Source organism: Mercurialis annua, linkage group LG1-X (genome assembly GCF_937616625.2).
Source record: "Mercurialis annua linkage group LG1-X, ddMerAnnu1.2, whole genome shotgun sequence".
NCBI classification, from domain to species: Eukaryota; Viridiplantae; Streptophyta; class Magnoliopsida; order Malpighiales; family Euphorbiaceae; genus Mercurialis; species Mercurialis annua.
Window position 1 is genome coordinate 529,575 of NC_065570.1, and position 22,640 is coordinate 552,214.

General features: G+C 34.8%; 3 protein-coding genes and 1 long non-coding RNA gene across 5 annotated transcripts; 3 read left to right on the forward strand and 1 right to left on the reverse strand.

Moving 5' to 3' along the window:
- Positions 1-776: 776 nt before the first annotated feature.
- On the forward strand, positions 777-6,427 carry LOC126681365 (lysine-specific demethylase JMJ26-like). Of its 2 annotated transcripts, none has more exons than XM_056105201.1 (13): positions 777-1,071; positions 1,333-2,480; positions 2,593-2,708; positions 2,800-2,899; positions 3,011-3,143; positions 3,232-3,286; positions 3,380-4,076; positions 4,206-4,535; positions 4,910-5,317; positions 5,401-5,473; positions 5,561-5,646; positions 5,784-5,903; positions 5,996-6,427. In XM_056105201.1, the coding sequence occupies exons 2-13, from the start codon at positions 1,338-1,340 to the stop codon at positions 6,080-6,082; spliced, it is 3,348 nt and encodes a 1,115-aa protein (XP_055961176.1). In that variant the 5' UTR covers positions 777-1,071; positions 1,333-1,337; the 3' UTR covers positions 6,083-6,427. The 2 variants fall into 2 exon arrangements, with proteins under 2 accessions (XP_055961176.1, XP_050232867.1); XM_050376910.2 differs by having other exon boundaries at positions 778-1,071; positions 1,327-2,480.
- LOC126681371 (uncharacterized) lies at positions 4,927-8,215 on the reverse strand. The gene is made up of 2 exons (XR_007641375.2): positions 7,927-8,215; positions 4,927-6,410 (listed from the first exon to the last, which is right to left on the reverse strand). It is a non-coding gene; the product is annotated as an uncharacterized LOC126681371 (long non-coding RNA).
- A 3,510-nt stretch (positions 8,216-11,725) lies between these two features.
- LOC126665856 (leucine--tRNA ligase, chloroplastic/mitochondrial) lies at positions 11,726-18,155 on the forward strand. Its single transcript, XM_050358784.2, has 20 exons — positions 11,726-12,166; positions 12,383-12,527; positions 12,612-12,668; positions 13,141-13,260; positions 13,347-13,451; positions 13,559-13,782; positions 13,872-13,938; positions 14,015-14,169; positions 14,355-14,619; positions 14,706-14,900; positions 15,218-15,297; positions 15,618-15,680; positions 15,789-15,870; positions 16,297-16,374; positions 16,446-16,547; positions 16,660-16,832; positions 16,922-17,099; positions 17,330-17,407; positions 17,498-17,629; positions 17,719-18,155. The coding sequence occupies exons 1-20, from the start codon at positions 11,790-11,792 to the stop codon at positions 17,959-17,961; spliced, it is 2,919 nt and encodes a 972-aa protein (XP_050214741.1). The 5' UTR covers positions 11,726-11,789; the 3' UTR covers positions 17,962-18,155.
- Positions 18,156-18,545: 390 nt separating this feature from the next.
- LOC126665857 (glycosyltransferase BC10-like) lies at positions 18,546-22,448 on the forward strand. The gene is made up of 10 exons (XM_050358785.2): positions 18,546-19,081; positions 19,164-19,280; positions 19,439-19,539; positions 19,657-19,728; positions 19,865-19,946; positions 20,359-20,439; positions 20,897-20,938; positions 21,283-21,342; positions 21,437-21,583; positions 21,924-22,448. Exons 1-10 carry the CDS (start codon positions 18,791-18,793, stop codon positions 22,095-22,097), a joined length of 1,167 nt encoding a protein of 388 aa, XP_050214742.1. The 5' UTR covers positions 18,546-18,790; the 3' UTR covers positions 22,098-22,448.
- Positions 22,449-22,640: the final 192 nt, after the last annotated feature.

The following is a 22,640-nucleotide window of genomic DNA, read 5'->3' on the forward strand; positions in this document are numbered from 1 at the left end:
TGAAAAAAAAAACTTTAAGTATGATTTTAATATATTAAAATAAAACGTTTACAACTATTAAAATGTACTACTATTTAAATAAACTTGGAATACGTGAGACTGAATCGAAATGGGATAAAGGTAATGCTTGGGCGGGGCAATCATTTAGTATAACATATTTTATTAGATAGGAAAGAGTTGCAGTCATGAGTCAAATGTTTAAAATTAATGAGGAGAAAAGAGGCAATTTTCTTTTTTAAGAAAATCTTTGGAAAGCCGTATCTATTACTCACAAAAAAAGGAGAATTTTTTAGGTAGATTCAGTCTACCACGTCATCCATAAACTAAACCTATTATATTATGACACGTTATTAAAATAATGGCACTATCATAATACTACTATTCAAAAGTGTAAAAAAAAAATAGTAAGATTACAACAGTGCCATTATTTTAATAACGTGATCATAATGTGATAGACTAGTTCATGTATGACGTGATAGACTGAGTCTATTTTAAAATCTCTCCACAACCTCATTTTTTTTATTAATCCATGAATTAAACCTATCACATTATGATACGTCATTAAAATAATAGTATTATCTTATATTACTATTTAAAAGTGTAAAAAAATAATAAATAAAATTACGATAGTGTCATTGACGTATCATAATATAATAAGTCGTTCCATGGATAACGTGATAGACTGGGTTTATTTAAAAATCTTTCACATAAGAAATCTCCCCATGTAATAAGAATAAATTATGCATCATACAATATTGATTCCATTTATTAATGAATTTTCCATCTTTGCAGAATTCATTTGGATTTGATGCCTTTTTTGAAAGGCGTAAGATTTGGGGCCAAGGAAAAGGAAGGAAACGCAACGTTTTTCTTGCTTATAATTATTCCGATTACATTATTAATTAAATAAAAGTTTGTTATATCCCCTCTGTTTCTCCATAAACAGCGTCGTACCTGGTTTTGCCTTTCCCCATCAGCATCGGTCTCTGTTGTTAGCTTATCTGATCTCCACCCAACTCACCCAATCACATTCACATATTCAATTTCATTTCCTTTCGCTCAATTGATCAGGTTTTTCTTCCTTCTGTTTCTACCAATTGTGTTTCTGTTTTTGTTTTAATTTTCATGTTTGATTGATTTGATTATCTTTTTATTGAAATTTTCGCGACATTTGATGTATTTTATGTTGATAATAAATTGTTATTGTTTAGCTTCGTTGACCTCACTCAAAGTCAATGTCAGCTGTTAGTTTCCGTTATTAATTTGGATCATTAGGATGGGTTTTAAATTGTTTATCTAACCTCAGTTATTAATATTGCTACGTAGCTGCAGTGACAATGGCTGCGGCAATTGCTAAGCGAGGCCTAGGAAATACCTCTCATTTTACTTGGAAACAAGTTCCTAGGATACTCAAAAAGGAGGTTTCTGATGACGACGACTGGTCGCCCTCCACCAATCATAAGAAACTGAGGCCCATTCCGAATTTTGGATTTTCGGATGGCGGTGGGATTCCTAAGAAGCGTAGGAGTGCCTTAGATAAGACAAGTAGTTCTGAAGATGTAGGGTTAAAAGATGATTCTGAAGATGGAATTTCAGAAGAATTGTGTATTATTAACATGAGAGAGCGCAAAAGAGCTAGGAATCCGAGTAGGGAGATAAACAAAAGTGATCACAAGGAAAATGTAGGTATTGTGAATGTTTCTCTGTCTATTTTAAAGGATGATTCAGAAGATGAGGAATTTTTTGTGAACATGAGAGAGCGTATTAGGGATACAACTTCACTTACTGAAATTAACAGAACGCGTCCTAAGGATACGAGAAGTGATAACATTGAAAGTTCTTCTCCTTGTGGTGTAAAGCATGATTCACAGGATGAAGACTTGGAAGAATTGTGTAACAAGGGTTCCAGAGGGAGAAGTGTAGATAATAAGAATTCTTCTCTACGTGCTTTGAAGCATGACTCCGAAGATGAGGACTGGGAAGGATCGCAAGAGCGCAAAAGAGCTAGAAATTTCTGTATTGGGATGAATAGAAGGGATAAGAAGGATACGAGAGGGAAAAGTAAAAAATTTAAGAATTCCTCTCTATATGCTTTAAAGCATGACTCAGAAAACTTGGAAGCATTGGGCATTATGAACGTGCGAGAACACAGAAGGGCAAGAAATTCTAGAAGTGGCATAAACAGAAGAAATAACAAGGGGAGGAGAAAGAAAAGTAAGGATCCGGTAAATGATTCTCTTTGCACTTCAAAGGATGACTCAGAAGATGAGGTCCTGGACTTGAGAAAGCGCAGAAGGCATAGAAATTTAAATAGTGAGGTAGACATAAGAAAACGCAAAGAAGCGAGAATGGAAGAAATAGATTCGATGAACTTTTCTCTCCGTACTTCATCTTCGTCATTAGCATCTTCTAGCTCATCACTTTCACCTGTCAAGAGTGATGGTAGTAGCAGCAGTACATATGCTTCTGGATTTATGAAGGTTTTTTTCTCTATGACAATTGTTCATTTACTAAAGCGGATATATATATATATATATATATATATATATATATATATATAAGTTTGTTAATCTTTCTTCTTGTTTTAAGCAGGCTAAAACAGAAGCACGCCTTAAGTGTCACCAGTGCTTGAGAAATGAAAGGATAATTGTAGTCCCTTGTAAGAAGTGTAAAGGAAAAATGTATTGCATCCAATGCATTAGAAAATGGTATATTCTCTGGCTAAATCTTTTACATTATTTTGTATTGTTAGGTTAGAATTTGTTTTGGTATTCAAATTTTCCATTATATTGTTTATAGGTACCCGGAGATGACAGAAGAGGAAATTGCGGAACAATGTCCATTTTGTCGCAGAAACTGCAACTGCAATGTTTGTTTGCACTCCAGTGGATTGATAAAGGTCTATTTAATGCTGTCAGTTTATTCCCTCTAGTTGTAATGTTGAATTAAAAAGCATAAGAAACTGCTGTTGGATATTTTTTTACAAGTAGCTATTATTTCTTGCCTTTAGACATCAAGAAAGGACATCAGTAACGCCGAGAAGGTTCAGCATCTACAGTATATGGTTAAGTCACTGATTCCTTTTCTTGAACAAATCTGTGAAGAACAAGCTCGAGAGATGAATATTGAAGCCAGCATTCTAGGTATTTTTATTTTCTTTTAATTTTAGCTTCTTATGATTGTGTCAAATTTCATTAACAGCTTATAAGTTACAAGTTTTAATCTGATTAGGTTCTTCCCATAAGATAGCTGCGAACTTCTGCCACAATGATGAGCGGGTCTATTGGTAAGAATCTCTTTCTTCTCAGGTTTGAAATTTAGTCAACTTAATTGTTTGAAGTTAAAGCTTACTGACAGCATTTTATGTGTTTTGGAGCAGCAATCATTGTGCAACTTCTATTGTTGACTTCCATCGCAGCTGTCCAGAATGTGCTTATGAACTTTGTCTTAGTTGTTGTAAAGAAATCCGTGAAGAAAGCTTATCCAGTCGTGCTAAAATAAAGCTGCAATATGTAAATCGGGGCTATGACTATATGCACGGTGGAGATCCTCTGCCTTGTGATATTGAAGATCCTGAGGATCAAAGCAAGCCATTAACTGTTATGTGGAGTGCCAATCATGATGGGAGTATCTGTTGTGCTCCAAAAGAATTGGGTGGCTGTGGCGGTCATGTATTGGAACTAAAACGTATTCTTCCACTGGGATGGATTTCAGAGTTGAGCCAAAAGGGAAGAAAATTATTGAGCCTTTCTGATGCCAAAAATACAAGTTTGATGTGTAAAAACTCTCAAACAGAAAGATGGATGCTTAGAAAAGCAGCTTCTAGAGAAGAATCTGAGGATAATTACTTGTTATGTCCTTCTTTGAAGGACGTTCAAGATAGTCAAGAGCTTTTTCAATTTCAGAACCACTGGGTTAAAGGTGAACCTGTTATAGTTAAGGATGTTCTTGAGGCAACGTCTCATTTAAGCTGGGAGCCCATGGTCATGTGGCGAGCATTATGCGAAAATGTGGACTCGGATACAAGTGCTAAGATGTCTGAAGTAAAGGCCATGGACTGCCTGGCTTCTTGTGAGGTTGAGCACTGTTTAAAACAAAGATAAATTCATGTTTGATGCCACTATGCTTCCAAAATTGTTTTATCTTGTGAATAGTTTTAATTTGTCTTCTAGTGTTGCTAATGCTGATTTGCTCAAAATGTTCAGGTTGAAATTAATGCGCGCCAATTTTTCAAGGGGTATACAGAAGGGAGAAGTTACGATAACTTTTGGCCTGAGATGCTGAAGTTGAAGGATTGGCCCCCGTCTGATAAGTTTGAAGACCTTTTGCCGCGCCACTGCGATGAATTTATAAGCGCTTTACCTTTCCAAGAATATAGTGATCCCAAGGCAGGTATCCTCAATGTTGCCGTAAAATTCCCTCCAGGTCTACTACAACCAGACATGGGTCCAAAAACTTACATAGCTTATGGCACAAAAGAAGAGCTGGGAAGAGGAGACTCCGTAACCAAACTTCACTGTGATATGTCGGATGCGGTAATGTCTAAATTGTTTGTCATGCTACTTTGTATGTGATATTTTTCTACATTAACCAATTGTTTACACGAGTTAACCTGGCTTGAAGGAGAAGAGAAGTTTATCAAGTATTGTGCAACTCTATGTTCTGAGAATTCTGGTGTAACTACCAAAACATTATAATTATTCGGACGTTTGGCCAATGTCCATTGCCTTGTAGTGGAACCATATCCGTCTCTTCTCCCTTGACTTCCAATGTTGCATGTGTTTCAATGTTCATACTCACGCTTGCACCACGGATAATCTAGAACTCCTATTATTTGAGCTCCTGAATCATTATATAACTATGTTTCTTCATTTTTCTAAAGATTTTTAAAGTAAGTTATGTTATGTAGGTGAACATTCTGACCCATTCTGAAGAGGTAACCTTAGGAGAAGATCAGCAAGTTTGCATACAGAAGCTTAAAAGAAAACACAGGGCACAGGATGAGAAAGAGAGTCTAGAACGGGACAACAAAAGTAAGCGCAATAGTAACACCATACAACCTGAAGAGTGCAGTGGCAGTTGGATGGAAGACATGGATGATGCATCTCTCATTGGAGAGACAGAAAATAACTCTGAAATCAGTGAGAATGAGCTAAGAGAACCCATCAATGCTAATGCAAGTACCCAAGTGACAAAAGGGGAAACATGTGGTGCATTGTGGGACATTTTTAGGAGGGAGGATGTCCCCAAGCTAGGAGAATATCTGAGAAAGCATCACATAGAATTCAGGCATACTTTTTCTTCTCCTGTGAAACAGGTACTATATGCTGACTCTTGAGTTTTTTTTTTTTAATTCAATGCCAATTGTGGGATACTAACAGCTAACCTGGTTCCAAGTAGGTTATCCATCCAATTCATGACCAGTGTTTTTATTTAACTCTGGAGCACAAAAAGAAGCTGAAAGAGGAATATGGTTAGTGGATTAAGAAATCTGTATTTATATTCTTTTTGTGCTTTTTCCAAGATTAGATTTCTTGACTGATCCTCTTGAATCATGTAGGTGTTGAACCGTGGACATTTGAACAAAGTGTTGGAGAAGCCGTATTTATCCCTGCCGGCTGTCCGCACCAAGTTAGGAACCTCAAGGTATTTCATCCCCCTATTTTTGAACAGAAGATAGCGCTTTCAAACAGCTGCAATGATACTGCTAGTATAATAGTTATGATATTCTTGAGCACGAGAACTAAGCTTTCCCTTTTCTGCCTTCTTACTTGTCCGAGCAGTCATGTACCAAAGTTGCTGTGGATTTTGTCTCTCCTGAGAATATCCATGAATGTCTTCGCTTAACGGAGGAGTTCCGACACCTTCCCAAAAACCATAGAGCAAGAGAGGATAAACTTGAGGTAATTAATCTTTTTCTGTTAACAAGATACTCGAGTTCAGTAAACCTGACTATACCATTTAAGTATCTTATTGATCCTTTTTCCATCAACAGATCAAGAAAATGATAATCTATGCAGTTGAACAAGCCATTAAAGATTTACAAGAGGTAAGTTTGATTCCACCATCAAATGACCTCTAGTAAATTTTTAATGGCTTGTTATCAAATTTTTTGTCGAGCACAACCTGTGGAAGACACCCGCCAAATGTTCATTCTTTTCGATTCGCAATGCGATGCCTTACTTTCGTCACCCATGGTGTCCACCAACCAGCAGATATTTTGTAGACTGATATAAAAGTAGGTGTTTTATGTAATGCACCAAAGATAGAAGAATTTCAGTCACTGATCAACAGTTGATGTACATATGTTCCTCAATTCTGAATGTTTTCTTGCATAAATATTGCAAAGCGCAATCATTTTGCCAAAAAGATACAGGCTATATTTATATTTTCAAGTTGCTCCTTCATTCCTGGGGCAGAGTTGGCAGTCCGTGTCAGTGGATGTATCGAAATATAATTTACACATACATACAAATTAAAAGTTAAAGAAAAAATATTACTGTTATTTTCTCATTCTAAATTATTACACTTTTCGGTCTATAATATTTATAGTTTTAGACTATGCCACATAGATTAAAAAAATAATAAATATTTTTTAATTTGTATATATTTTTTCTGAATTGCTTATATTAATTGGACAGATCCATCCTAAAATTCTTATATTTTTAGTTTTTATTCCATCATTTGTGGTTTGTTTATAAACAAAATTATAAAAATGTTAGTTGTTTTAATTAGCATGAAATGATGAGGTATTAATGCCAAAAGGATCATATTTGTACAAAATAAATACTCCTTTCGTCTTAAAATAATAGTCCACTTTCTTTTTTTTCACATAGTTTAAAAAACACAGTTAATGCTCTAAGTTTTCACAATTTTATCTTCATTTCTCCTATCACACATTTATTAAATGTCATGACTAATTTACTTTTTAGGTTAATGACTATAAATAATAAATTTTAAATAAGAGTAATATAAAAAAAATTAACAATTTAAATTGTAATTTACAAAAAATATGGACAACTATTTGGGATAAAGAAAAATAGGAAAGTGGACTATTGTTTTAGGACGAGAGACTAATTTTTTTTTTATAATTGGAAAGGGAGAGCACTTATGGGAGAAATTGAACTCACGACCTAGCAAAATACTGCTTACATTTATATCATTTGAATCATAACTCATTGGTACAAAATAAATAGTTAAAAGACTATTTAAATACACAATATTTGCTTAACACTAATAAACTAAAAGCTAATAGCATGAGTTGAGCCTATTTTTATGTTTGATTAATTTGTTTAATCTTACTCTTATAATTAATATAAGTTAGCTAATTAATTCAATTAAAAATATTTTAAATATTTATTTAATTAATTAATATTTTAAAATTTAAAATTATCATATAATTTGAAAAACACACAATACAAATCAGTCTATTAATTTGAGATGGAATGAATATATAATAAAGAATTCAATTGAGATTGAAATCCTTAAGAAATTGAAGTTTATAGTTAATTTTTTTTATTGTGATAAAAAATATAATATAAAATTTATAAAGAAGGTGAACGAATAATAAAACACAAATAATACTATGTTGATGGTCAGTAGCGGAACTAGGGAGGATCGGCCGACCCTCCTCGCCGGAAAAAAATAAATTTTTTAAGTATATTTCCAGTAGGGGCGACCGCCTCTAGAAACCGCCCCTACGTGGGGGTGGTTTTTTTTTCTATATGGGCGGTTAAAACTGCCGCTACAACTGTAAATTTATATATTTGCAGTGTATTACAGTCGTTTGATTTTATTTTAAATATCCGAACGTAAAAAATTTGGCCCTCTTAAATTGGAGTCATGGTTTCGCCACTGTTGACAGTTGAAGATTATAAAAATACTTATCAATTAGAAGACAAAGAAAATTGTTCTAATAATACTTACTTGGCTATATTTAGCTTTGAAGACATGTTTTCCTCTTCTCTTTCCAAAATATTTTGTTCAATCAAACTATACAACCAAAGGCCTCCATTAGAGAAAACACACTCATTCTCATCCTTCCAAGGCTTAATCATCTACACATCTATGGATTATAAAATCAATAGTCTTCAATAAGTTCTTCTTACTCTTCAACACCTAAGCTTAGATCCTCAATCATCTACAAAACCCATATGTAATTTTTAGGTGCCTCCACAAACTCAATAAAATCATATTTTTGCTTCTCATACATTATTGGTGTCCATCTTCTCCCTTTATAGTCCAATTATTAGGATTTAGGGCAACATAGTTATCACCTATAATGACAATTTTGCCCCTTTAATATAAATCGTACTTATATGGGATTTATATCAAATACTTAATCTAATTTTTTAATGTTGTCCATCTCTATATAATAATAATAAAATAGATATTATTTTATATCTCTAATATTTTTAGAGAATTTGTTTTATACTGGCTGAACTTGAAGAAAATTTTACCTTTGACGATTGAGTAGTGTTACATAACCCTCCTTTTTAACCCACCTTCTTTAACCCACCTAACGTGGCAACAAACTAGTGGATGCATTAAAAGTTGTTTTTTGAGATATACATTTTTGGAGGGTAATTAGACGAATTAAATACTGACACGTAAGGAGGGACAATGAAAGAGGTACAAAATGGTGGATTAAATAGCATTTTCCTTAACGATTAACCGGATTATATTCTATCTCTATTAGAAAAGAAAAAAACAAATTTTATTTCTTTTTTATGTAGCCAAATAGAATACATTTTCCATTAAATGATTGAATGAGATTCCAATTCTCTTAAAATTCACATCAGCATATATATTAGGATTCCAATTCTCTTTCTATTATCTCGTAAGATAAATAATTTGATTCAAATTAAAATTTTTGTTTCTATTAAATAGGAACCAGATAGTCATTAGCAAACTGAAAGAACAAGAACCAATACAATTAACTAATGGCTAAACTCATTTAGAGGCTCTTGTACTATCTCATTTTTGTTCAAAAAGTTCTTATATTATTTTTTGTTCTTTAAATCCCTATACTTGGAAAAATTCTGATTTTTAGGTCCTTTTGAGGGACTGGAGGAACAAAAAAATTGTAAATAAAGGGACTAGAAAAAACCAAAAAATGACTTAAAAATCAAAAATTATGTAAGTAGAGGAACTTGAAGAACAAAAAAATAGTACAGGGGCTTTTTGAACAAAAATAATATAGTACAAGGACCTTTAAATAAATTTTTAGTTATCTCTAGACGAATTAAATACAAAGTAAATTTTTAGTTATCTTTTAAAATAGATTTTTTTATTTATGTTCTCTTTTTTTCTTGTTTCTTTCTCCTCCCTTTTTTTCTTCCACAATATTAGGTATAGACTCTATGCAGCTACTGTCAAATTTATGTCCCCTCACAAACGCACTCTCTCTCCAATTATCAAAAAGAATAATGTTATCTCTCTCCAATTATCAAAAATACAAATGTTATGTCCCCTCATTTGTATTTTTGCTATTCATCTTTTAGAATTTAAACATGATTAAATAGTTTTAATTGTATATTTTTTATTTTAAACTTTTAAATATTATTCAACTCTTAATTATCTTCATATTTTTTATATTGTTTATCACTACAATAGTATTTATCTTGATACATAGTATATCTTTTATTAATATTATATTAAATAAATTTATACATTATTTAAAGGATTAATTCCTAAAAAAATCACGAACTTTACACGAAATTTCATTTTAATCATGACCTTTAAAAGTTGCCATTTAAAGGCACGAACTTTCATTTTGTTTCAAATCTATCATTTCAGTGTATTTTTGTTCACTAAATTCTTCAATAAACCATTAATGAAAGACCCAAATTATAAATCGACATTAAATCTTATTATCTTTTAGTTAGAGTATATAGGATTAGGAATTTTTGGTTCGATAAAATACACCGGATTTTACTTTGACGATAGATTTGAAACAAAATGAAAGTTCGTGCCTTTAAATGACAACTTTTAAAGTTCATGATTAAAATGAAATTTCGTGTAAAGTTCGTGATTTTTTTAGGAATTAACCCTTATTTAAATAACTAAAGGGGTTTAAACGGGTTGGTTCGTTAGCACGTTTAGTTAAAAAAATGTTGATACGTATTATGTCGTGTAACCCATATAATATATGTGTTGTGTTTTACATGTCAAAACCGATTAATAATCATATCTTGTTCGTATTTAGGTTAATTATGTTCGTGTCTAAATAGTTATGGCCTCTTTATTATGGTTCGTGTCTAATTATGTTCGTGTTTAGGTTAATTATGTTTTAATCATAGTTATGTTCGTGTCTAATTATGTTCGTTTTTTGCCATTTGACTTTAATTTATAACTTTATTTTCCAACTTTTGGCTATAGACCTTTATTTTTAAAGCAAAGGATCATTTTACTTCCTCAACTTGGCACAAAGTATTAAAAAGGCAAAAATATGGAAAAATAACACTTTATCCTGAATTTGGTAAAATCGGGCAACCCCCACCAACCTCTCTTCCTCCACTCTCGCCCAAAAGAGTGAAATACACTTTCCATTTTTGATGGTTTTCTAAGGTGGGTTTAATGGAAAAAGATTTAAAATGCTCTTATTTTTTTAACATTATAAATTAATACCTAATAATTAAAAATAATAATTTAATCCCTTCAATTTAAAACTTAAAATAATTAATTAACCCCCCGATTTTGAATTTTTAACAAAAAAATTAAACTTTTTGATTGAATTTATATAAATATCAATAATTTTATAAAATTAAAAACCGTTAAAAAATATATTTTATACACAACAAAACGATTTGCCCCTCGGAATAAAAAATTGACCCCCTCGGAATGGATCCGGTGTCTGTTCATCAATTTGAGAAACATACCCTCTGGATCTGTCTGTCTTTGATAAGGAGCAACAGTCTTTACGTCCCATGGGGCATCTTCAATGTTATATGATTGCAAATAATCAAAAACCTCCCTAAAAGAATGGGAATAACCTCCCTTAAACTTTACAAAACCAGATCAATTTACCCCCTCATTTCAACTGTAAATACAAAACCGCCACCAATGTCGATTTTTTTTAAAAAACCCGGATACCAAGCTAACTCGCCGTCGGAAAAAAAATTTCTGGCGACCACCACCACTAATGAACAAATCCCAATTTTGAACAGTTGAACAAATTCCACCAAGGATCTATTCTTCGTTAAAAAATGATGAACGGAGATCCCTGAGATATGTTCTTCGTTGAACAGATCCCAGGAACATATCTGTTCTTTGTTGAACAGATTTGTTCCTTCGTTGAAGAACAGCTCTCAGGTGGATATGTTCTTCAACGATCCTGAGATCTAAAAGAAATTTCTGCCAAAAAAAATTTTCCGACGGCGGTGATCGGTCCTATCCGGTGGGTAGGTGGTATCCGGTGAGTGGTTAATTATTTTATATATATTTTTTTAATAAAAATAGAAAATTTAAAGTATTAATTGAATAATTGAAAAAAAAAACAAGGATCATTTTAAATTTTTAACTATGAAGAGTATGTTTCAAACGAGGGGTGAGAGTGAGAGTGGCCGAAGGGTTTTTTTATCCAGTTTTGTCAAGTTGTGGGGTGATTTGATCCGGTTTTGTAAATTTGGGTGTATTTGATATTTCGTGGCAAGTTCAGGGTTTTTTTGATACTTGGCTCGAATTAAATCACTTGTGGAGAAACAATAGTATATAGCCATAGAAAAGAAAAAGCGGCAAACATTATCATCATCGGACATAACTGCTCATTTGAGTTGATGTAACTCAAAATGAGTGCTTCCACTTATATGCTTACCCACTTTCTCCCTTCATCTCCTTCTCATCACCGCCATTTTCACTTCTCCACTCCAAAAGTTCAGTCTTTAAAGCCTACTACACCCTCAGCCTATAACTTAAACAATGGCGGAATTGGGCTTAAATATAGCAGAGTTAGGTGCTCAACAAATGCGGAAAAAGTGAATGCTGAAGCTGAAGTTGAACAAGACCAGAAGCTAAAGCAACCGGCGGTGAGAAAAGCTTATCCTTTTCATGAAATTGAACCCAAATGGCAGCATTATTGGGAGGATAATCGCACTTTTCGAACCCCTGATGAAATTGACACTTCTAAGCCTAAATTCTATGTTCTTGATATGTTCCCTTATCCCAGGTCTTTCTTTCTCATTCTCTCTTTTTTTAATTACCAATCAATTATTTGAATTTGGGATACCCAATTTCATAAAGTCTGTAGCTTTATTAATATTTAGCAACTGGGTGCGGGGAAAGTTTAATTTAGATTAGTATAGCGAATTTCAATGATTTGGGAAGCTTGATTACCGAGTTGGGCTATATAAAATGATGATCTTTTGTTGGTGGGTTGTGGCAGTGGCTCTGGATTACATGTTGGCCATCCACTTGGATATACTGCAACAGACATTCTTGCTAGGCTCCGGCGTATGCAGGGCTACAATGTTTTGCATCCAATGGGATGGGATGCATTTGGTTTACCAGCTGAGCAATACGCCATTGAGGTAAAATTATGAATAGTTTCAATAATTGTCAGTTATTATGTTTAGCATTCTCATTGACTGATTGGGGTGTTATGTGCCTGACAGACAGGAACCCATCCAAAAGTCACTACTTTGAGGAACATTACCCGCTTCCGTTCCCAGGTTTGAAATACCTTACTATTCCACTTTTAGTTGATAAGCTGCAATGCCCTTACTTTTTATTGTTAACTAGAGAAGTGATGTTTTTTTGAGGAATGCACAGAGCAAGTTAAAGAGTCTGTGGTCTTGTACTCTCCTTTACGTATTCTCGTGATTTTAAAGCAACTAGATGATGTATGTGACAGTTTTTGAAAGTGGTTAAATGACAAATTGTTCATATTCAATGGCTTCATAGTGCTAAATAGTGGATATAATGTATATTAATTATAGCAGAATGTTTTATTTTCTCCGAGGTCTGTTGCTGATGCACATTCATGCTGGATACCAATATTTTAGTCCGTATATTTAAGCTTTCCTAAATTAGACCACGTCATGAAAAGACCCAGAGACATCACTACTATATCATATGGCCCCGGATTGTTTATAAGTTGGGATGGTTCTTTCTGATGTATTGACATCTGAAACTCCTCTGCAGCTTAAGCTGTTGGGATTCTCATATGACTGGGATCGTGAAATTTCTACCACAGAACCAGACTATTATAAATGGACCCAGTGGATCTTTCTTCAGCTATTAAAAAGAGGATTGGCATATCAGGTCCAGGATTTAATCTAGTCCACCATCATTTACTGTTATACCTCCTTAAAAAGCTGGATCTGACGGTCTGCTAATTCTACGTACAGGCCGAGGTACCAGTCAATTGGTGCCCTGCTCTTGGCACAGTTTTGGCCAACGAGGAGGTGATAGATGGAGTAAGCGAACGTGGTGGCCATCCAGTAATAAGAAAGGTGCGGCATTGTGTGATTTCATAGTTGAAACATCTATTCTATCTATATCATATCTTTGTGTTCAATGGTTTCATCATTTTACAGTGTGGTTATTTATTACCAAGCAGCCAATGAGACAATGGATGCTTAGGATCACTGCTTATGCTGATCGCCTTCTTGAAGACTTGGATGACCTCGACTGGCCTGAAAGTGTAAAAGATATGCAGCGGAACTGGATAGGGAGGTCTGAAGGCGCAGAAATAGAATTTGATGTTCTTGATGATGATGGAAAGGAAAGAGACATAAAAATAACTGTTTATACCACTAGGCCTGATACCATCTTTGGAGCAACGTAATTCTCTTATCTTGTCTTTCTCTTGTTGTTTATTAAGATTGTTATCCCTGGAGTAACAGTTATTTCTTTTGATCTTTTTCATGCAGATATTTAGTTGTGGCACCAGAGCATCCATTACTGTCATCGCTAGTGTCTCTCTCTCAGAGCAAAAGTGTACTGTCCATTTTTATCCTTAGCATGTTGTTATTCATATTTCATAGGCATTGGAAGATGATAATGTTGGTCACAGGTGGAAGAATACAAAGACCTTGCCTCGCGGAAAAGTGACCTTGAGAGAACCGAGCTTCAAAAAGAAAAAACTGGAGTATCTAGTGGCTGCTATGCGAGAAACCCGGCTAATGGGAAAGCGATCCCAATATGGGTTGCAGATTACGTTTTGGGGAGGTAATTTTGGTTTCAGTGTTCTTTTTATGGTATATCTATAGGCTGGTGTGTTTTTGCTTTGGCTGTTTCTTTATTCTGTGTGTTGTGTGGAGTGTGAAATGCTAATGCCTGTTAGCATAATTTATAACCACATTACAGGACTGTCAATTTAAAGCATTCAATTATTCGATTTTTTTTGGATGCAGTTATGGGACTGGAGCAATTATGGCGGTGCCTGCACATGACACTCGTGACTATGAATTTGCCACTAAATATGACATTCCAATTCAGTTGGTTGTGAAGCCAGAAGATGAAGGCTGTAGTAACTCACAAATGGCTTATGTAGGTGAAGGAACCATAATAAATTCATCAAATTTGACACTGGGGCTTGACATCAATGGCTTGCCTAGCAAAACAGCAGCTTCTAAAGTCATTGACTGGGCTGAAAAAACTGGAAATGGAAAGAAAAAGGTTATTTTTACTTTTGTTTACCTAAAAACTTGTGAGATTGTTAGGTTGTTATACTTAGGTACTAAGCAAGCTGGGAATTTCTTCAGGTCAATTTCAAGTTGAGGGATTGGCTTTTTGCTCGACAGCGCTATTGGGGGGAACCTATCCCAGTTGTTTTCTTGGAGGATTCTGATGAGGCTGTTCCACTTCTTGACACTGATTTGCCTTTGACGTTACCCGAATTGGATGATTTTACTCCTACAGGAACAGGAGAACCACCACTCGCGAAAGCTGTTTCTTGGGTACATTATCTATATATATATAATCGAGCAGATCAAATGGAAAGTGTTGCTTATGAACTAGGACTACTCAAACTTGAGTAGTCCTAGTTCATAAGCATCACGTGTTAAGTTATGTAGATAATCTGGTTTGCTATATCAACCGCGAGTACCAGGGAAACTCTCTTTGAAACTTTTGATAAATTAGTAATTTAGCTTTGTGCTGCTCACTTCTTTATATAGTTGTGAGTGATTCCTCAAAATTTTCTGTGCATTTCCCATAGCAATATGTATATTTTCTGCACCATGTTGTTTGTTAACGCTTTATGGCTTACTTTCAGGTTAAACTCACTGATCCTTCATCTGGAAAACCTGCTAAAAGAGAAACTAACACTATGCCACAGTGGGCTGGTTCCTGCTGGTAGCCTACTTCTTCCGACTTATTTTATAGCGTTGTAACGGTTTGAATTTCTTAATTTATATTTTATAGGGCTCAATTCAGCAGAAATGGCACTGCGTACATGCCATGCTAATAGATGACAATTAGGGGTGTTCAAATTTGGGTTAAGTAGGTTATTAAATTTTAAAAGCTATTTGAAAAACAATAAAATTCATATTAGTCAATATTGCACTCATAGTACTATCACATCCAAGGTCACATAACTCATATTTAAACACCCCTAATGACAATTATTAATGAGAGTAATGCTGAAACTCCCTTTCTTGTTGACGAATAATCAGGTACTATTTAAGATTTATGGATCCAAAGAACTCGAAAGAACTAGTTGATAAGACAAAAGAAATGTAAGTGCTGTATTATTTGTGTAAAGAATTGTTTTATAGTCTACAAACCACAAAAGGGACTATTCTATGTGATCTTCTTGCTGTTTTAAAAGTCATATTCACCTATAGGTATTGGAGTCCAGTTGATGTCTATGTTGGTGGTGCTGAACATGCGGTTCTCCACTTACTTTATTCTAGATTCTGGCACAAGGTTTGTCATCTGAATCTTAGGTTTTTAAATATATCAGGGCATATGTGAAGAATTAGTCATTTTCTTTACATGCACAGGCAGTTTATGCGGCTGTCCCATGAAATATAATCAATTTGTTTTATGGATGGAAAGCTCCTTTTAATTATTGTGAGAGGAAGCACTTAAGGTTTACATTGCCTATTCTTTTAACTAAATGCATGGGTAATGTTGATTCTCATAAAGAAGCTTTAATATCATTATCATTCATTTTTGTAGCTTACCAATCTAAGTTGAGTTGGAATATTAAAGTAAAAAAACAGCTTCCCAGGCATATCCGTCGCAATTAGACAGCCCTGAAATTTGACATTGCTTCTAAAACAATATAATCTATTTTTTTTTCATTAGTACTTTAAGATGCCCATGTTTCTGACAGAGTACGTGTTTCAGGTTCTTTATGACATTGGAGTTGTTTCAACCAAAGAACCCTTTAAATGTGTCATAAACCAAGGAATCATCCTTGGAGAAGTAAGTTACTTGTTTTTATTTGCTCAGTGAAGTGACTCTATGATATTTATTTCTGATGGCATGAGTGCCAGGTTCAATATATGGCCTACAAGGATACAGATGGAAATTATGTGTCTGCTGACGTTGCTGATATATCTGGTGAACTTCATCATGAACTAATTCCAGAGGATATGGTATTCTTACATGAATCAATTCAATATATATCTCGACTTCCCTTTTTACATAGTTCCTGCTTGTAGTTTTCTTCATGTTAATTTCTCAATAAATCCCATTTCTTTTGTATAGGTGATGAAGTCTAGGGATTCATTTGTGCTGAAAAATGACAAAAACATTCGTTTGATCGCTCGTTCCCATAAGATGAGTAAAAGTAGGGGAAATGTTGTCAATCCTGATGATGTTGTTTCAGAATATGGTGCAGACTCTCTTAGATTGTATGAAATGTTCATGGGACCCTTTAGGTATGCTTTTTCTTTTTGTATTTTAACAATGAGGAACATAAATTGGTATTTTCTTACAAGAATTTGTGCTCCATACTTTGTGCTTTTAGAGATTCAAAAACATGGAGTACTAGTGGTATTGAAGGTGTATACCGATTTTTGGGAAGAACTTGGAGGCTGATTGTCGGTCCACCTTTATTAAGTGGTGCATTTAGAGACGGAACAGTAGCTATCGACGAGGAGCCATCTTTTGAACAGCTGCGTTCTCTTCATAAGTGCATAGCTAAGGTCATATCAAAGTCCCTGCATTTATGAGTCTCTCTCCATATGATTAATGCGTCTGATTTTTAGTTATATGCTTCATTTGTCTTGTTTATACTTTTGCAAATAAAGATATCAACCCCTATGTTTCTGTAATGGTTTTTGAAATTGTTAACATATGTTATAGTGGAAAACATTCCGAAGGTACATTTTCATTTAAAGAGGTCGTAATGCTCTATAAGTCTTACGCTCTGCAGGTAACCGAAGAAATTGAAGCAACGCGATTTAACACTGGAATTTCTGCAATGATGGAGTTCATTAATGCAGCCTATAAGGTTATCCTTTAATTCTTTCTATTCTTCTCCTTTTCCCAATGCATTTGGTCTATATAGTTTCGTAATACGCGATTCTTAAAATTTCCTCAGTGGGAGAAACTTCCAAGGTCAATTGTTGAAGAATTTGTTCTATTGCTCTCACCATACGCGCCTCACATAGCGGAGGAGCTTTGGTTTCGGTTAGGGAACTCGAGCTCATTAGCATATGCACCATTTCCTAGGGTAAGGTCTTGACAAATGGTACAACGCAGTTAGTTTAATGAAAATCAGTTATAGATTACTTAATTATGGTTTGTGATAATGATTTTCAGGCAAATCCTGCTTTCCTGAAGGATACATCGGTAGTTCTACCGGTTCAGATCAATGGCAAGACACGCGGTACCATACAGGTTGAAGAAGGATGTTCGGAGGAGGATGCTTTCAGATTGGCCTCAGAGGACGACAAACTCCGCAAGTATCTGGATGGAACAGTGATCAAGAAAAGAATCTTTGTTCCAGGAAAGATTCTAAATGTTATTTTGGGACCTCAAAATGTGAAGGCTACCTTACGATAATCCATTCAGATCATACTGGGCAAAGCAGAAACTCCAAAATTTGTCTGTAGATTAGAAGAAATTATACTATGCTATTTCATATCACTATCTAACATATTCTCATTTTTGTATAACTTTTTTGTAGATTGTAGATTGAAGACATGATGTAACGGAAAAATGTATATTTGGGTTCATGTATTTGTTTATTTTTGGTATTGAATTTCTACATTTTTATTTATCAATACTGAATCCCTAACTTTTTATTTTATAGGCATTAGATCCTTGTTTCACAAATTTGAAGTGTGCGCGCATCATGTATTGTTAGTGCGATTGTACTTATACTTTTAATTTTGTTGATATTAATTTTTTAAACTGATTATTTTTGATTGAATTGACAAAAAGTGTAGGGATTCAATATTGACAAATAAAAACGGGAGAGATCCAATATTAAAAATAGGACAAGTGTAGGAACCCAAACAAGCATTACGCCTATGAATTGCCCTCTCTTTCTCAACGGTGTCGTTTGTTGTGGGACCTAGCTCCCCTAGTGGGGACAGAGTTTTCGAGGTGGCTAATAAACTTTTTTGAAAAGCCAAAACGTGGACGTTTTGTCCAATTTCTGGTGTTTAGTTCACCGACTGGAAACTGGAAAGCTTCCCGATTTGCAGCTCTCACTTTCCATGTCTGCCTCGTAACCTGCCAATGTCATCAATGTGAACACAACACACACGCTTTCTCTCTCCCTCTCCCTCTCCCTCTGTATACATAAACACACACATCATATGTATATCATCCTCTGGTTTGATGATAATTGAGTAAAACCTCCATTTCCGGAGGTGGAGGAACAACCATGACAAAGAAGCCGGCTCAAGCGCCACAGGTAGTTGCCGCAGTCGTCAAGCGCCACGTCATTTGGATGGGATGGAAGCTAATCATCCTCCTCTCTGTTTCCCTCTGTCTTTTTGCTCTTCTCAGACTCCATTTCCTCTACGATTCCTACTCCTCTCCCGCAATTCATCGCTCCAGATCTCCAATTACTCGCCGCGCTAACTTGGAATTCACCGGACCTCCTAAGATTGCCTTCCTGTTCCTCGCCCGTCAATACCTTCCCCTCGATTTCCTCTGGGGCGCCTTCTTCGAGGTTCCAACCCTACCTATCTTTTTTTAAATATCTAGCAAAAATGCAAAGTTTATGATTTATTTTGAAATTTGTGGTTTTGCAGAATGCCGACGTGGCCAATTTCTCTGTTTATATTCACTCTTCGCCTGGTTTTAAGTTCGACGAGTCCACTACTCGCTCTCATTTCTTCTATGGTCGCCAATTGAAGAATAGTATTCAGGTATCTTACTACACTCAGGCTATGTTTGCTTCATGAAATAGATGCGGAATTAAATACTTATTCTGTAAGGAATTTTTTAGTATTTACTTCGGTTTACGGAATAGTTATTCCATGATATGCAATAATTGCATTGAATGAAATCGAATGACATATTGCAGGTAGTATGGGGAGAATCAAGTATGATTCAGGCAGAGAGGCTGTTACTTTCAGCTGCCTTAGACAATCCTGCTAACCAAAGATTTGTTCTTCTCTCTGACAGGTTGCTTGGTTGCTCAATGTTTGTTATTTTGTCTTATTAAAATAATGAATGAATTTGAATTTGCTACTTTCAAATGAAATTACTACATTAATTTCGTTTTCTCTCTTTGTTTTTCAGCTGCGTTCCCCTCTACAACTTTAGCTACATATACAGCTACATGATGGCTTCTTCCAAAAGTTTTGTAGACAGGTAGATGGAGGCCTTTTCATTCTTGAGTTGCCAAGTACCAACTAGTACCAGGATATTATCTTGCTTTTTCACCATTTTTGTGTTTTATTCTCCTGCTAAGACTGATGAAGGTCGTTGTTTTGTATTGTTATTGTAGCTTTCGTGATACAAAAGAAGACCGCTACAACCAGAAAATGTCCCCTATCATACAGAGACACAAATGGCGAAAGGGATCCCAGGTTGTTTACTCTACCTCCATCTCCATCAAATTGCTCTACTTTTTTCTTTCTTCAAATTAGTCCTTGGAAATTAAATTAGCCTATTTTTTTTGCATGGACTTGGTGATAAAAAATCTGGTGATATAATTAGAAAAGTCTCATCTACTTTACTACTTATGTTTTGCTAAGCTATGTTGGTTTTCGATATGCATCCTTTATATCCCTCCTAGGTCATCTGCATAAGAGTGGGAACAACCAGTTACAACGAGGAAATAAGTGTCCATTTTTTTTGGTTAAAATATGTCGCCCTAAACCATGGAATGAGAGAAATTTTGTTTTTCACTTTTACACTTTCAGCTGTTATTCCTTTGAAATTATCAATTGAATACCTACCTAATCTATCCTCTAATCGATATTTCATTCTGTGATACAGTGGATCACCTTAATCCGAAGCCATGCAGAAGTGATAGCGGATGATGAGGTTATATTTCCTGTCTATCGGAAATATTGCAAGGTACTCACTTTAGTTTATTGCATATAAAGATACATCCAATTTCTGATACCCCAGTTAGTAGTCTCCATGCAAGACAGTACCACTTCTAAACCATGCATATTTTTGGCTGGGCAGCATCATCAGTGTTTTTTTAAGGGAGTATTTCTTCCGATTCGTGCTATTCTTCATCATTTGAGTGAAGGAAGCATTACATAGCCCCTATCGTTTCACTGCCTAGTATGTTTTCTTTGTAGGTAGTTTGTAATGTTTTATGTGCTAGAAAGTAATGACATGCATACTGGTTGATTTTGCTCGAATGTCATGAGACTTTCCATCTATAACATGCTATCCTTGTATTGTCATGCTGTTAATTCCTAACAGAAATTCATAATCACGTGGAACCACAATAAAAAAACGATGTAGTAGAATTTGTGTATTTTCATATGATAGCTTACTCTCTGAAATTTATACTCTGCAGAGGCGCCTACCTTTGGATGCCAGAAAGGGAAAGTTGAATCTTGTAAGTCCACTTGAAAATTGATTTCTTATCTTAGAGAAAACAATACTATTCAGTTTTTAAATCATTCTGCCCTCAAGTTTAGTTGTATGTTTTTTTTTACTGCGATTGACACTCTCTCATTGCATTTGCATATATTTGGTTGTACACCCCTGGATTTCTTGTAAATTGGTATGGTATAGAACATTTCACATCCTTCATGCATTTATGTACTCTTACAGTTTAATTGCTGTTATCATACATCATATATTACATTATTGATATGGTATATGTGGCGAATTTTGATATATTTTCTCATCTTTTGCTACTTATTAATAATATTGCAATTATTACTCATTGTTTTGCAGAAACTTCAAAAGCAGAATAACTGCATACCTGATGAACACTATGTGCAGACATTGCTTTCGGTAAGCAATGTTGTCTTGCAACCAGTGATATGAATACTTCACCGAAACAAAGAGCATACTCTAACTTTATCTAAATCTCAATTTTACTTGTCAGATAGCTGATCTGGAAGGTGAACTTGAAAGAAGAACTTTGACCTATACGGTGTGGAATCTGTCTGTAACAAGAATGGAAAGTAAGGGATGGCATCCTATAACATTCACATATGCAAATGCAGGCCCCAAAAAGATCAAGGAAATAAAGGTAATACTCTGTTTCACTTCTACTGTTAACTTGCATGCAATGAGATGACTGTAAACCAAGCAGTTTGTGGCTGTATCTCATAATTATTGGTCTTCTGGGTACTGCATTCTTGTGTGTTGAAATGTGGGTAGCATCACATTGTCATTTTTGTGTTGGTACTTCTGCTGGAAATCTTTGTGTCATATCTGATACTGTTATCTGTTGTACGCCTTATTGAGCACTTCTGCTCATTAGCTGGTGACCGAATATATTGATCCTTGGTTTGGATATTTGCTTGTTTGTACCAATAACTGTTGAAGATTCTTCTAATTGTTTTTCTCGTTTGCCGCTTAATCAACAGGCTATCAATCATGTGTACTATGAGACTGAATACCGGACAGAATGGTGCCATACTAACTCTACATCAGTTCCCTGTTTCCTATTTGCAAGGAAGTTCTCCAGGGGAGCTGCCATGCGCCTTTTGAGTGAGGGAGTAGTTAGTCCTTATGATGCCTCCACATTACTGGCTACATGATACATCCAACTGATCAATAGCAGTCTTAACTGTCAACTGACCACTAGACAGAACAGCGACGACACTCAAGTCACACACAAACTTATTACACGCTGTACAAAAAGAATAGATATGAATACATAATTATTGTGACCAAGAATTGCAACAACAGAAGAATTATGATTAATCATGAAGGAAATGAGTTAGTAGTGACAACATCAGAAATATTACAGTTTTATGAAACCATAATCCACGAGTTCTCCTGAAGTGTCTGGCTTTGTAGTCTAAACAAAGACTCTTCATATACATATAATTGTTGTTTTCTCTTGGAACAATCTTTCACATAATTTTATAATAATTTTATCATACTCATTGCCGTCTTCAGCACCTTCTGTTTTCCCTTATTGTTCATTCCTTCAGGCTACTTTTCTGTTTTTGGATTTCGGAATTTGTAATTTTCTTTCACTGTTGCTGCCACATATGCTAAATGTTTGGGAATATTTTAGACATTTGGTGGTTATTTTTCAATTTTAAGGCAACTTGAATTAATCAATCTACTAATCT

What these genes read in the sequence shown, in the direction of transcription:
- LOC126681365 (XM_056105201.1), top strand. Translation starts at nt 1,338, where the DNA reads ATGGCTGCGGCAATTGCTAAGCGAGGCCTAGGAAATACCTCTCATTTT. An exon ending in AATGATGAGCGGGTCTATTG is followed by an intron (nt 3,287 to 3,379) that starts GTAAGAATCTCT and finishes GTTTTGGAGCAG; the next exon opens with CAATCATTGTGCAACTTCTA. An exon ending in GAAGCTGAAAGAGGAATATG is followed by an intron (nt 5,474 to 5,560) that starts GTTAGTGGATTA and finishes TGAATCATGTAG; the next exon opens with GTGTTGAACCGTGGACATTT.
- LOC126665857 (XM_050358785.2), top strand. Translation starts at nt 18,791, where the DNA reads ATGACAAAGAAGCCGGCTCAAGCGCCACAGGTAGTTGCCGCAGTCGTC. An exon ending in AATTGAAGAATAGTATTCAG is followed by an intron (nt 19,281 to 19,438) that starts GTATCTTACTAC and finishes GACATATTGCAG; the next exon opens with GTAGTATGGGGAGAATCAAG. An exon ending in GAAAGGGAAAGTTGAATCTT is followed by an intron (nt 20,939 to 21,282) that starts GTAAGTCCACTT and finishes ATTGTTTTGCAG; the next exon opens with AAACTTCAAAAGCAGAATAA.
- LOC126665856 (XM_050358784.2), top strand. Translation starts at nt 11,790, where the DNA reads ATGAGTGCTTCCACTTATATGCTTACCCACTTTCTCCCTTCATCTCCT. An exon ending in TTACCCGCTTCCGTTCCCAG is followed by an intron (nt 12,669 to 13,140) that starts GTTTGAAATACC and finishes ACTCCTCTGCAG; the next exon opens with CTTAAGCTGTTGGGATTCTC. An exon ending in AACTAATTCCAGAGGATATG is followed by an intron (nt 16,548 to 16,659) that starts GTATTCTTACAT and finishes TCTTTTGTATAG; the next exon opens with GTGATGAAGTCTAGGGATTC.